General features: G+C 37.9%; 1 protein-coding gene across 1 annotated transcript in view; it reads right to left on the reverse strand.

Moving 5' to 3' along the window:
• LOC306763116 (neuronal acetylcholine receptor subunit alpha-7-like) overlaps positions 1-13,249 on the reverse strand; it is a gene marked incomplete at both ends in the record, with an annotated part of 33,022 nt that overhangs the window by 3,036 nt on the left and 16,737 nt on the right. Inside the window, 4 exons of the mRNA XM_079249825.1 lie at positions 8-202; positions 1,182-1,429; positions 11,019-11,128; positions 12,367-12,411. Of these exons, the coding sequence (XP_079105951.1) occupies positions 8-202; positions 1,182-1,429; positions 11,019-11,128; positions 12,367-12,411 (598 nt within the window). The remainder of the gene's footprint in view (positions 1-7; positions 203-1,181; positions 1,430-11,018; positions 11,129-12,366; positions 12,412-13,249) is intronic.

The following is a 13,249-nucleotide window of genomic DNA, read 5'->3' on the forward strand; positions in this document are numbered from 1 at the left end:
GTTTTACCCAGTGAGATCTTTTCTCCAGAGTCTGCGGGTAAGAGGAAGACGAGCAAGGCCAAGCCAGAGATAAGCACACAGGGAATGAGTAGATTTAGTCCATAATACAGAGTCCTGCGGCGCATGGTGACTGTGAACGTCACATCAGGGTAGGGCTCCTTACAGCAGTCATAGTACAGCTCATTACGCTTTGCTGGCACACCTGCAGGAGAAACACACACATGCAGGTGTGTCTTTCTGGATTAAGGAAGAGTTTCAGTTTACAGATTTTGATCTACTAGAACTGATCTAAACTAGAATCTCATCAGAAAACATGCTGGCATATCCACTACGAGGATGCCCTGTCCATGCGACTGCAAGTGGTGACAGAAAGAAAAGATGAGTCTTTATATTTCCTGGATGATGAGAAATGCCGAACTCCTGGATTCACTGAGCTGCATCTTATTTCTTTGACCCTGAAAACTTTCCACTGGAGTGAATCAGAGTGAAACCCTTCTTGGAACTTTGCCCTGATCTTATTTCAACTTTATATTAAAAAAGTTACAGCAAAGAAGAAGGACAGAAGTGGCTGAATTATTTATCAGTCTTTTTTTTATAGAACTTTCTCACCTTCAACTTCAATTCTTAACTTAAAGTCTGTCTGACACCTTTCTCCAGCTAACTCTCACATTCTTCTACTCTACAGTCATTTGTCAGATGCTTTTATCCAAAGCACCTTACATGTGAGAAGCGGTCAGTTAACCTAACATGCATGTCCTGTGAGTGGGAGGAAACCTGAGTACCTGAAAGAATCCATACATACACGGGAAGAACATGCAAACTCCACACAGAAAGACCGCTGTTTAAACCTCCTTCCAGCTGAGGCTCGAACCAACAACCTTCTTGCAGCCCATGCTAGAGGTTTAGACTAATCAATCATCAGGAAACACTGCCAGTGAAAACTTTAAGTAAACTGTATAAAACCAAACTTTTTGTACTCAAGAAGTTGGCAAAGTTTGATATGAATATTTCAGCAGACATTGAAGCATCCTTTTCATACCTGAGTGTTTTTCATCTCAGCAGATGAAAGACAACTGCAGAAATCATTTGTGACTTCACTTCCACTTAGATCATTGCTTTATTGCTCCTTTAATCTTTCCCCATGATTTTGCTTGCAGTGAAAAGCACATACGTTGTCTTACCTACAAGATCCCACTCCCCATTGGGTATGTAAGTGGATGTGTCCACGTCAAGCATCTGGAGGTCCAGAAGCCAGCCGTTGTGTGTCCATGAGCCAAACTTCAAGTCACACTTCTGCACATCAAAGGGGAACCAACGCACATCGATGTAACAGGTGCTCTTCAAGATGCCCGGGGGGATGTACTGACAGTGGCCTGATGCATTCACCAGGACGTTGGTGTGAAATGTGGCATCAAATCGCTCGTCCGCACTACAATCAGAGAAACATAGACTTTTAGAAATGACAGGAAATAAAAGTCTACTGTGCTGATGAATGCAAGAAGCTCCAGCAGGGATTTCAAAGTTTTCACAATTCTTACAATAAATAAAGAACGTAAAGCTAAATACTATGTTTTGTGTGTTTGTGTGCTTATGTGTGTTACTGTCTTAATTGTTGATGTCTAACCTGCCTGAGAAGCAAGCGGTGATCTCATCAGTGCTCTGTGGACCAACCAATTACTTGCTCCAGTTGTTTAAACACTGAAAGCCTCAGTGAAATCCACCATGAGTGAATTAAATATTCTAAACTAACATTATGTCAAAGTTTTAGTAGCTGTAGACAAATTAGAGACAAAAAAAAAACAAAAAACACATATGCCTCCATGACAGTTCTGTAACTCTGCTGCAGTGACATAAAAACTATAAACAAGCAAAGTTTCAAAATAGATTTGGCCTAACTTGCAAGAAACAAACTCAAACACCAGCAAAAATCAATTGTTTCCCTCTGCAAAGTTATTCATTTATTTATGTTTTGGTAAAGCAATTAAATGCCTGGAGTTAGAGTCACATTGAAGAAATTTCTCTCACATAACTTTAGTTGTACTTCAGCTCTGGCACTCAGGTTGAACTCTAATTAACAATTAAAAGGCTGTTCCTCCAGTGTTGGCGAGAATGTGATCTTCAAAATGCCAGAGGGACAATCTGGCCAGTACACGACCAAAGTGGCAATAAAAACTGATTTTGCGGCATTCTCTCTGTGTAGTTGGACATAAGACTTTAACTCGTCATGCACAATTCATTTGAGGACAAACAAAACAACAAACGCAATTAAATAAATAAATTTGAATACTATAGGCAGTATATAAGAAATGTGGATGTATCAAAATTCTTAAAAAGTATTCAACCAGAGTCTTTAGCACACGTCTTTGTTATTTCAGCAAACCATATTCATCCATTGACCTTCTATGTCCACTTACTCTAATTCAGTGGTTGTGTGGCGTGTGGCTGGACCCAATCCCACTGTATTATAACAATATGTCCGTGTATTTAAAAGAGTTTAGGGTTTAAACTGCCCTGCCTACATTCAGGATTTGTTAGCCGTTTGAAAGCATTTGGAATATCATGTATTGACAAGTGTGACAAATAAGGACATCAACAGTGAATACAAAAGTTAATTAATCTGCAACACAACATTTACACTTGCAGTTTAGAAAAGAGGAGATGAAACTCAGAGGTAAACAAAATACTGGCCCAACTTTTATGTAACATTTTAAGCATCTAATTATATCATTTAAAAAAGAGTCTCAGCTTCAACATGCTTTCCGTCATTCTGCCAATACCTCTCCTTTTGCCGGTTTGGTTTTCACTGTAAGCACACTGACTCCACATGTTTAAATGCATGATAAAAATGAAGTTGATGGAGCTTTATGTTGAATTTAGACTTTACATTATTTGCATACAATAACTTTCAGGGAGCCACCACACATTCATAACGATGCTTCTCTTCACATACAAGTCTTATATTTATCAGAGCAGGTGACATACTCCATATGTCCTCTAAAGAGCTGAAAGCTTCCTTTGTTCTCAACCTCACTAGCTCAGATCCACTAACTGAACAGTATATCCACAAATACTATAAAAGGACATACAATGCATTCATGCATAAACACCTATATAAACACACACTCATACAGAAAACTCAGTCCTTTGTGACGAAGATTTGCATTTAAAGTATCCACGAGCATCATTCAGTGCTCACAAAAGAACCCTGTCAACATTTAGACAGAATATCTAAACTGGACACATTTTATTTGTCCAGGCTTTTTCTCAGATTGATAAATATGTTTCCCTGGACGGTTAAGTGTTGAAATTTATTTTCAAACTGCGTGTGTTACAATCAGCTGTGTCTCCAGGTGCTGGCGTTTGGATATGTGGGCAGACCAATGAATGAATTATTCAGGTTTTGGCTTTACTGTATCTGAATGTGTGTGCTTCCCTACGAGCAGCACACACTTCTCAGCAGAGCACATCCTGAAGTAAATGTTTATGTTAGGAAAAGCACCCTGTTAATGCGATGTGTAATTGCAAATTTCAGTTTCCATTTGAGACAGTAGCTTTGCCCCATTTCGTTTTTTTTTAAGTCTTTTACCAAAGGCCCATTACTGCTCACTTGGAATTATTCGTGTAAAACAAACCCATCTTTTACACTATAAAGTTACAGAATGGGACATGTGCACATACATGTGCATAATCTTCTTTTTGCTATGTACATATTATAATGATTAAAATTGCACCTGAACAAGTGATATCCCTGGGAAAATGGGAAGTGGTTGTCTTAGTATAACACACACCTCACACACACATACACACAGGAGAAAGAGCAGTGTGGGCATGTTGGAGTGAAGCAAAGGGAAACAGACACTGACCAACATTGACAATGGTGGCAGTGACAAGATCCTGCACCATGGGACATGAGTCACAGAGTGTTCCTCCTGCTCACTCAACACCTGCTGGTATCCTAACACAAGCATACACACACACACACAAACGTACACAAAAAGAAGGAGATTATAAACATAAGGCAGCAAGGGAACCATAGTGGAGTAAGTTAGGAAGCATAAGTTGAAAGCTTGTGGACTTTCCATGAACTTCAAATTCAGTATGTTTCGTTAACTTCTAGTTAATCATTTAGATTGATGACTCTCAGGTTACAGAGGGTGAACGAGCGACAAGAGCAAGTTTATAGAATGATCTCCCTGCCATGATATTTCTGTGCAAACATGCAAACATTGTTTTTTTCTATTTTTGTCATATGAGTAAGATAGAAAAAAGGAGAGTTGAAAAATCTGTATTTCACCAGAGGAGAAGGCTAACAACTTCCCTGAAGCTTTCAGTCGTTCACAGTTGACAGCTTCTTGAGGTCAGAGCCTCAGATTCAAGACTGCATTACGGAGAGACCTATCCATCCATGCATGTTATGTCATATCCCACAAACTTAACAGCCTCAGAGGATGCTGACATCAGACATTCAGTTTGACAGCCTGGCCTCTGAAGTTAACTAACTGCGCATGGAAGCTGCATGCAATATACACAACAAGTTACAAATTTACAGTGGGGTGTGTTTACTCCAGGAGAAAAGAGGCGCATGCATGTAAGCACATCGTCATCCTCGGTAAGGAGAGAAAAAAAGCTCGGAATGTAACATCATTTTGTTTTACATAATCTGATTAGATTCCTTGTTTTTGTTGTTTGGTTATATTAACTTTTTATGCATCATTAAGTTTTTTTCACACATAAACACAAACAGTGCAGCTTCTTTCCACTCATGTTGCCATTCAGCTCACTTGTTCACCTGATTTCATAAAAACAGTCAGGTTTGAGCAAGATAAATATATACCGACAATGTTTGAATCTCTTCAGTGTTTTATTGTTCTAAACACAACAAACGCACGTATCTATTTATGAAAACCAACACAGAATATGTGAATAATTCCTGTCCTTCACAAAGTTTTTTATTTTATCAATGTGAGTGAATCAAATCATTTCTAACCAAAGAAAGAACAAAACTAAAATGCTTTCATTCCATTAGTTCAGCTTGTCAACTTTATGGCTCTGTGTGTGTGTGTGTGTGTGTGTTGTACCTCTGAGAGGGGATTAGCATTCAGTCTATGGTTTACCTGAGCTGGACGCCCTTTATGTGCCTTATTGATCCCAAGTCAAGTGAGATCATTGACTTTCCCCTTGAATGAAATAAGAGGTCAGCAGCTTGTATGGTTGATTTAGACCGTAAAGTCTTTATACAAAAGCAGTCTCCCAATCAGGCTGGCCTGACACACACAAAGGCATACCCAAGAACCATTAAAAACACACTGTCAATGGCAGACAAACTGGAGCCAACATGAATTTTTTAATGGATTTTATTTTTTTAAATACCATGCTGAATTTTATCATGTAAAAGTTTTCTATATCTACATCTTAGTAATATGTTGACCTCTGTTTTTTTTGTTGTTGTTTTTTTTTTTTTATCATTATAGCTATGAAATGACTTGGGAAAAGCTCTGCTAAGTTCTGCTTATCAGTCTGAGTGGTTTTGATAGATATCAGACAGACAGTAATGACTGAACTGGAAGCTTTTATAAGCCAATCATAAAAAGGTTGCAAAGAGAGTGAACACCAACACATTCTCCCAAGGCAACATGTCTGGATGCAGTGTGTATGAGAAATGACTCACAATATAGATCATCCTCCCATGAAACCTCAATGTGAGTCAATGTGAGTTTTCACATTGCGATGACGTACAGAACATCAAGTTCTCCTCACTGACACGGCGTCTGAATCAAGTTCTACACACTGACACGGTATCTGAAGGGGTCAATACATGAAGTATAATTCACCTACAAAAATTCACCCCGTTATTTAGGGTTGATTGATTAATTTACTTGTGAAACTGCATTTGTGGTCCTGTAGTAAATGCACAGTATGTTGCTGTGCTGGTGCCATCTAAACACTTTACAAATGCTAACATTGCACTGTAGGAAGAGGAACAATATAATGCAACACCACACATGTCAAATCATTCTATGATTAAACAGAGTAAGTGACATAAGTAAATGAAGAACCGGAGAACTGGCCTTAAACAAGAAAGTGGCCTTTTACAAATCGCAGCAGTCAATTTAAAGTGAGCCAAGCTAAATAATAAACAACATTCATAACTGAATTTTCCATTAACTTTGCCTTTATTGCTCGCTCTGTTGTCACAATAATTATTCCGCTAAGTTTTTCAGTGTGTAAAAATACGCAAAGCTAACCATCCTTCAGGCATACCTACTTCTATTACACAGTTACGCTGAAGGGATGCGGAAGCCTAACCCAGCTGCTACCTGGTGAGAGTCAGGGTACACCATAGATTTGTTGCCAGTCCATCACAGGGTCAAGACAAATGACCCCTCACACTCTCAGGGAGAATTTAGAAACACAAATCCATCTAACATGATGTTTTTGGACTGTGGAAGGAAGCCAGAGTACCTGGAGAGAACCCAACATAAATTTTATTGAAAAAAAACTTATTTCTGAATCATTATTTTCTAGTCTGAAAGCAAAAATCTCTACTCAGAACTCAGATGTTTGACAGAAGTGCTGCCTGCTTGAAGAGAAATCAACTCTTTCTCAGACTCATCACCACAACATCTTTAGGCTTTAGCCATCACATATAGGAATACTGTGCACCATGCAGCCTAATCAGATTCATGTATAAATTATGACTCCTCTTATCAACATAAATGGGAAACATTAGACAGAAAGGTTTAAATGAACGACAGAGAGAACATTAATTTGCAACAAAAGGACAATATAATAAGGTAATTCCCTCTAAACAGGTTTAATATTAGTGTTAGTATTATTACAAAATGTAAACAACAGCAAATGAACAATACTGGCTGTACAGACCTTGAACTAAGTTCCTAAACATCATTAACTTCCTATTAAAACCATAGAAATGCACTCTGAGTGGTAATCTGAGCAGCATGATAAGTCTGAATACATCTGTTGTTGTTAAACACAATAACACTCCATGTTATTAGCTGCACACTAATGATCCTCTGTGTAATGGTGTGTGTTGTTCTATTACCTCCCATAATTGAACGAAATTCCATGCGTACATGAGATGAGCTGTTAAGGAGTTTGCTGCAAAAAGTTAATTTTGTCTTCCTGCTCACAACTTTTGAGAATGTGTGTGCACTGAAATTCAATGTAATGAGAGCTTTGAGCTGTGTTCTTTCATCAGTGTGTTTTAAGCAATAAATCATATTACTGTTAAAAATCATGAGCTTTTATCATGCTTAACGGGGGTTTAAACTCTCTGGGCCAAAGTTTTTTCCTTCAACTTCACCCTACTGTTCATAATTAACAAGGATCAACAATTCTGTAATCTCATTAGGTTCACCTACAGCAGGGGTAAGTAAGAGCAAAGAATCCTCCAGTTTATTTTATGTTCCCTCAGCCTCCCCCCAGCTGAGGATTGAACCAGTGAACTTCTTGCTGTGAGCCCACAGTGCTAACCACTACGTCACCAAAGACTGCACTAAGATGACAGTAAAGCAAAAGGCAGCAGGTGTTGTAAAGTCAGTTGTGTTGCATGTTGCCTTTCATCAGGTTAAACTTTGTTTTACAGTTTGGAGAACATGATAAAGTAGAATATGATAAAACATAAAGGCAAGATGGGGGAAGCCATGTTGACTGTTTTCTGAATAGCAGATCATCACTCCAAAATTAGCTTTCAAGTCCTTTTTATGCTAGGATAGGTGTTTCTACAGTACATTGCATTAAGTTACACCCTAATTGTGTCAGCTTTGTTTATATTAGCAGAGTAGAAGGACAACATTGTTGATGAGATATCTCATGTGTCTGAACAAAATGACATTTGTGTTGCTTCCAAAGTAATAAAATTAGCTACATTTCAAGGGTTTTTTTTTTCTAGCTGTGCACATAACACAACTCTCAAACACAAGCATAAATAAACTAGAAACAAAAAATAAATATATATATTTTTAATAAACCCTATCTAAAATGAAATATCTCTGCTCCATCTGACCTCAGTTTCATGGAAAATACTGCACACAAGCTTGTTCTTTGAAATCTCCAAACAAGCAGAATATGAAGGGATTTATGGGAAAAAAAGACTTCATAAGTTTACACATAACTACAAGGTGGAGTAAAGGCAGAGGATTCAAACTGGATCAGCAGCATCAAACTAGTTAAAAGTCACATGACTTTTCTCCAGTGTTCAGTTTGTCCGTGAAAAACCTAAATCTAAAATATGGGATGGCAAATCTTTTCAGTGTTTAAACCATAGAAACTTTAACTTGTCCTTCATTTCTGTCACATACATTTATAACTTCTAAGACCTGCATTGCCAAGCTTGTCAGTATCACCTGTAATGTGCTCATAAATTAGTCAATCTATCTATTTTTGATGTTCAGTTTGGTTCAGGATTGAGAAAGTGCATCTCTGCTAAAACTGACTCAGAGGTGAGGCTCGCATCCATCAATGGCCAAACAAATGAGAGAAATTAGACCATGTATGCTTGGATTCCCATCTATGGCCTGCTGGCTCAAACATCCAACGCAGAGTCTTTTTGCTGGGAGACAACAGTGCTAACGGCTACATCGCTGTGCTGCTCTCATAAGTTCATGTTAGTGGTCAAATATTTAACCCTTTCATTCTCCACTAGTGCAGATGTGGAGCCACAGCAGCAGAGCATGGAAGAGCAAAAATAACAAAAAACATGCAGCACTGAACATGTTTGGTTCAAGAAGAAAATTAACAACTAAACATGAATAACTTCCAGGTTATTAAAGTTCTTTAGTGATGGGATGAAAGCTGGACCATGTGCATAAAGGCAGTGCATTCTCAGAAAGTCATTGTGCACCAGTAGGCGATATGAGGTCTACATAAAGTTTCATTGCCTTTTGATTCTTCATATAAAAAGTAATAAAACTGAACCTACATGAGCTGCTGACAGCCAACAGAAAATCTCCAGGGCTTTGTAATCACAGCACTTTTATGAAATATGAAACCACTGTGATTTGATATAATTTGTATGTGCAAGTATTTAACAGCATCAGAGCAAACCTGCTTCTCTGGGAGGAACAAACAAACAATTGTGTACCTCCATTACTGACAGTGATGTTTTCTACATGACATAATCTGCTACACCGCTTAGCTTGATTTGAACAGCAAAGATTCTCATTGAACCCTCTGTTACACCCAGCAAGGGAAAATAGAACAATCAGCATAAACCACCAAAAGTGTTTGCTTATGTTTGAGGAGGTGAGCTTGTTGTTTCCACATATGAGAGCAGATAGCAGAGTACAAGGTAAGACAGGTTGGTGAGAGTAAAATGCTGACACCTTGACGGACACAGGTAGACTGAATGATTTATAAAGATGGGTTGGTGAAGGCTGGGAACGATAAAATATGGGGAGAAAAAGTTGATTGAATAGAGTGAATTATTGTCATGATTTGGGTTTTTCGGTGCTTTGTTTTTGGGCTTCCTGTTTTATTTTGTAGTTTTTCCTGTTATTGAGTTCACCTGGGTTCATTTAGTTAATTTGTTTCACCTGTGTCTCGTTTTGTTCTGTGTATTTATACTCCTCACTTTTCATTCCTTGTTTGCTGGATCATTTGGTTGTAGTTAGTCCCTTGAGTGTCCTTTGTTGCGTGCCTTTGTTAAAATAAATCAACTAGCATCTACATCCCTGTTCCCCTCATCTCTGCGTTTGGGTCCACATCTCCGCTGCCACCTTAACAATTATGGCGAGTGGTGAGTTATGAAAGAGAGATGGGGAGGGCAAAAAATAGAATGCTGTGAAAAGAGTGATGTTGGTGCAGGGTGGGGGTGGAGGGAGGCTGAGGGTGAGAGGTAGAGATGGGGAAAAGAGAAGGGTGAGAGCGCAGAGATTATGCTGGGTAATCCTGGCAGGTCTAAAAGCTGAGCTTTTAACATTTGGGTTAATATTCCCCAACCTTTGTTTTGTCCACATGTTCCATTTGATGTGTACGCTGTGCAGGGGTGGATGTGTGTGTCTCGGGAGAAAAACAGACATACTGAGAAACAACACCCATCTCTCAATCTACTCATTATCATCAATCAGCATTCCTTGCATAATATTTTGTCGCTCTCTTTACGAGATTCCATCAAATCAGTTCAGTCACCTGTTTCACAATATTCAGCCTGTATTGTTTTAACACCGTTGTTTCTGCCGTTATGACTGGATCTAGTCATCCCTCCATTTTGTCTTCAAACCCAAACATCACTCTCTCATGCAGACATACATTTTCAATGCAATTAGAGGTTGTGGGGGAAAACAACCAGCCTGGATCTGAAGCTGTAATTGACCTCAAAGGAAAGTTTGAAAAAAAAAGAAAAAAACTCCAACATGAGCTGAATGACAAAGTACAAAGAACTTCCTCACTCTCATTTATAAAAACTGGGATTTTTACCTCGGCTCTTACTGTTTTTCCATTTCATTCATTTTAAACTCGACTAAATCAAATTATAACCAGCGTGCTATTAATAAGACTAATGATTCAGTGGATGGCGGAGACGGAATGAGCGTTTCATCATTTTTATTATATGATTAAGCAGATTGCTTTAGTTTCTCTTTGTCTTTGCTTCTAATATGAGCCTGGTTGTGCAAATTCAACACAGTTCTTTTAAATAAGATCCTCTCCTCCAACAATTGGTTTACTTTTTCAGCTGGCTTCTGTCTGTCAGTGTGTTTTCATCCAACTGGATCTGACTTTTATCCCTTTAGGCCTGCAGTACTCCTGATTCTGCATTAGTAGAATAGAAGGAACAGAGAGCTCATTTAATAATGACAGTGGCATAGGATCATGTTGATATTTGATTTATTCCAGTAAAAAATGTATTGCAAGAAAATATGTCTCAACAAGGTGGGATTATTTGCTTGATAGGCCTGATCATATAAAATGGAAGTATGTGAAAAATTCATACAAAAAAATAAAAGGTATAATTTTCATCTTAACTAAAGCTTTATAGAGTAGTAGAGGGCAGTTCTGACCTGTTGTAAAGGAGAATATCAGGCGTCCAGACTTGGTCTGAAGGGAACCGAAGGTTCTGAACACCAGGGTAGTTTTCTGGATTCCAGCTCAGGTACACATCAGTCCAGTACTGACACAGAAAGAACAACTTGTTCAGCAGACTTTGACATTCATCTAACAACATACCATTCACTCACAATAAAACCTAGAAGTTTGAAGGGTCATAATTCACGTGCCATATGGAGTAGAAAAACATTGCTACTGTTGATCCATACAGGAAATAAATGTTCTTCAACTTTTTAAAGTTTTCTGAATTATGACGTGATTAAGGGTCAAATGAAATGTGTCAAAACATAAAGACATGAGAAACAGCTTTATGGAGTTGTGGTTTAGTCATTTTAGTCAATAAGCTACGATAAAAATGAGATAACTGATTCATCTGATCTGCAAGTAGAGCTTTAATTCTAAGCTGGAATAGAAACATCTTCAAATGCTTTTAATATTGGATAATAAATATTATTATTGGGTAATAAATATTGGATAATAAATATTATCCAATATTTAGATAATATTGCTTCTCTCTGCTTCAGGAAATCACATCAACTTTTAGTGCCACATAGACTTTCCAAATCCTCATTCTGGTGCTGAACAATGTTGTGTTACTTTTAGCAGTGTGAAGCATGGACTCAACCATCTTGAGGCTGTGAATCTGTCTGCAGAATTTATCATCCTGTGGCATTAAGTGCATGTTCAGACTTGTCAATATCTCCTCTGATTTTCCATGTCAAACACAGAGACTGCCAAGTTCCCTGGAATATTCCATTCACTGAAGATGCTGAATTTTGAGAATGCTGATGCTTGCATTGAATATGTACATATAAATGCACTGTGTCTCTTTTAAAAAAAGAAATGTTATTCTGGCATTCCCCTTTGTTGGAAGTTTTAGTTGTTTAAAAATATGAGAACAATGTGTAGGGAAAGTACAACCAGGAAAGGGAAGATATGTGGAAGTAATATTGAAGATGATGTACTAAGTCTGATTTAAAACATTAAAAGTAGTAATTAAAAATATCTTATTTGGGCACTAACTGGACATACACTTAAAATCAGCTTTTAGGATATGAGCAATTTTAAAGAATGAATACAAAAAGCTCAGTTTTCTCTGGATAGTTAAACTTCATCAACAGAGAATTCATGCTGTGGCAATCAACTTTTCAGAAGCAGTGTAAGACGAAGTCTCTGGATGATAATGTAACTGTCTCACAATAACATGATTATAACCACCATTGGAGGGCCAAGGGGTAGGGCTAGGGCTAGGGGAAGAAGAAGGGGTAAAAAGGGAGAATTGGGATTTGGCCTTGGACTCACCAGCTGCAGCCACGCATTGGTCATCAGAACTTGGTTCTTCTCATCCTGACACAGTTAACAAGGGGGAGAAAACACACACAAAAATGTATTTACTAAAACATTAAAGGCCTTTGTCATCAGCAAGTTGTTTTTACGTTCCCAGAGGAAAAAATCTGGCTAACCAGCAGCAGAGCTGGTTCTGTGACAGCAATGGTACTTCTGTTAAAGAGCTTCACAGTGAGAGCATTTTACAGCACATCTAAAAGAACAAAAATACTGCAGGTCCCTGTGGGTTTAAACAGCGATGAACCGTTAAATGTCATGCTGGCTCTTCTAAAAATCTAACAATGCAACGCAATCAAAATAAATGCTCAAAATAACTACATTTTCTAGAATGAAGGCACATCTGGCTAATTCGTATCTGCTTATTTTCAATTAAATGGAATCATATTATATTATATGTAAACAAGACATTTATGAAAACAGAACTTCAGGTCTGATAACAAAAAAAATGTGTATCCTGAAATCATTACCCTGCATTGGTGAGATCTTGACTGACCAATGCAACGTCATCAAGCCTGCAACATACTGTGCACAGTCATCACACATACAGATTCATGATAGACAAAGCATTGTAGGGTTTAGTGTTTTTTTAGATGATCCATCCAACATGTCAAATACACTAAAATGATTAAGACAGACATACAAGAACGCCATTAAGACTCATGTGCACACTATAAAACACTTTTTTTTTCTTGCACAAACTGGAATTCATATACTAAAAGAATGTCAGACAAAATCAGACAAAAATTTGTAGTCATTTCTGTCTTTGTGTGGACATACAGAGTATGACAATCATAACAGATTTTTAAGGATTTGAATTCAGATGTCACTGCAGACCAAT

The sequence above is a fragment of the Telmatherina bonti genome, assembly GCF_933228915.1.
Source record: "Telmatherina bonti genome assembly, chromosome: 12".
Classification (NCBI taxonomy): Eukaryota; Metazoa; Chordata; class Actinopteri; order Atheriniformes; family Telmatherinidae; genus Telmatherina; species Telmatherina bonti.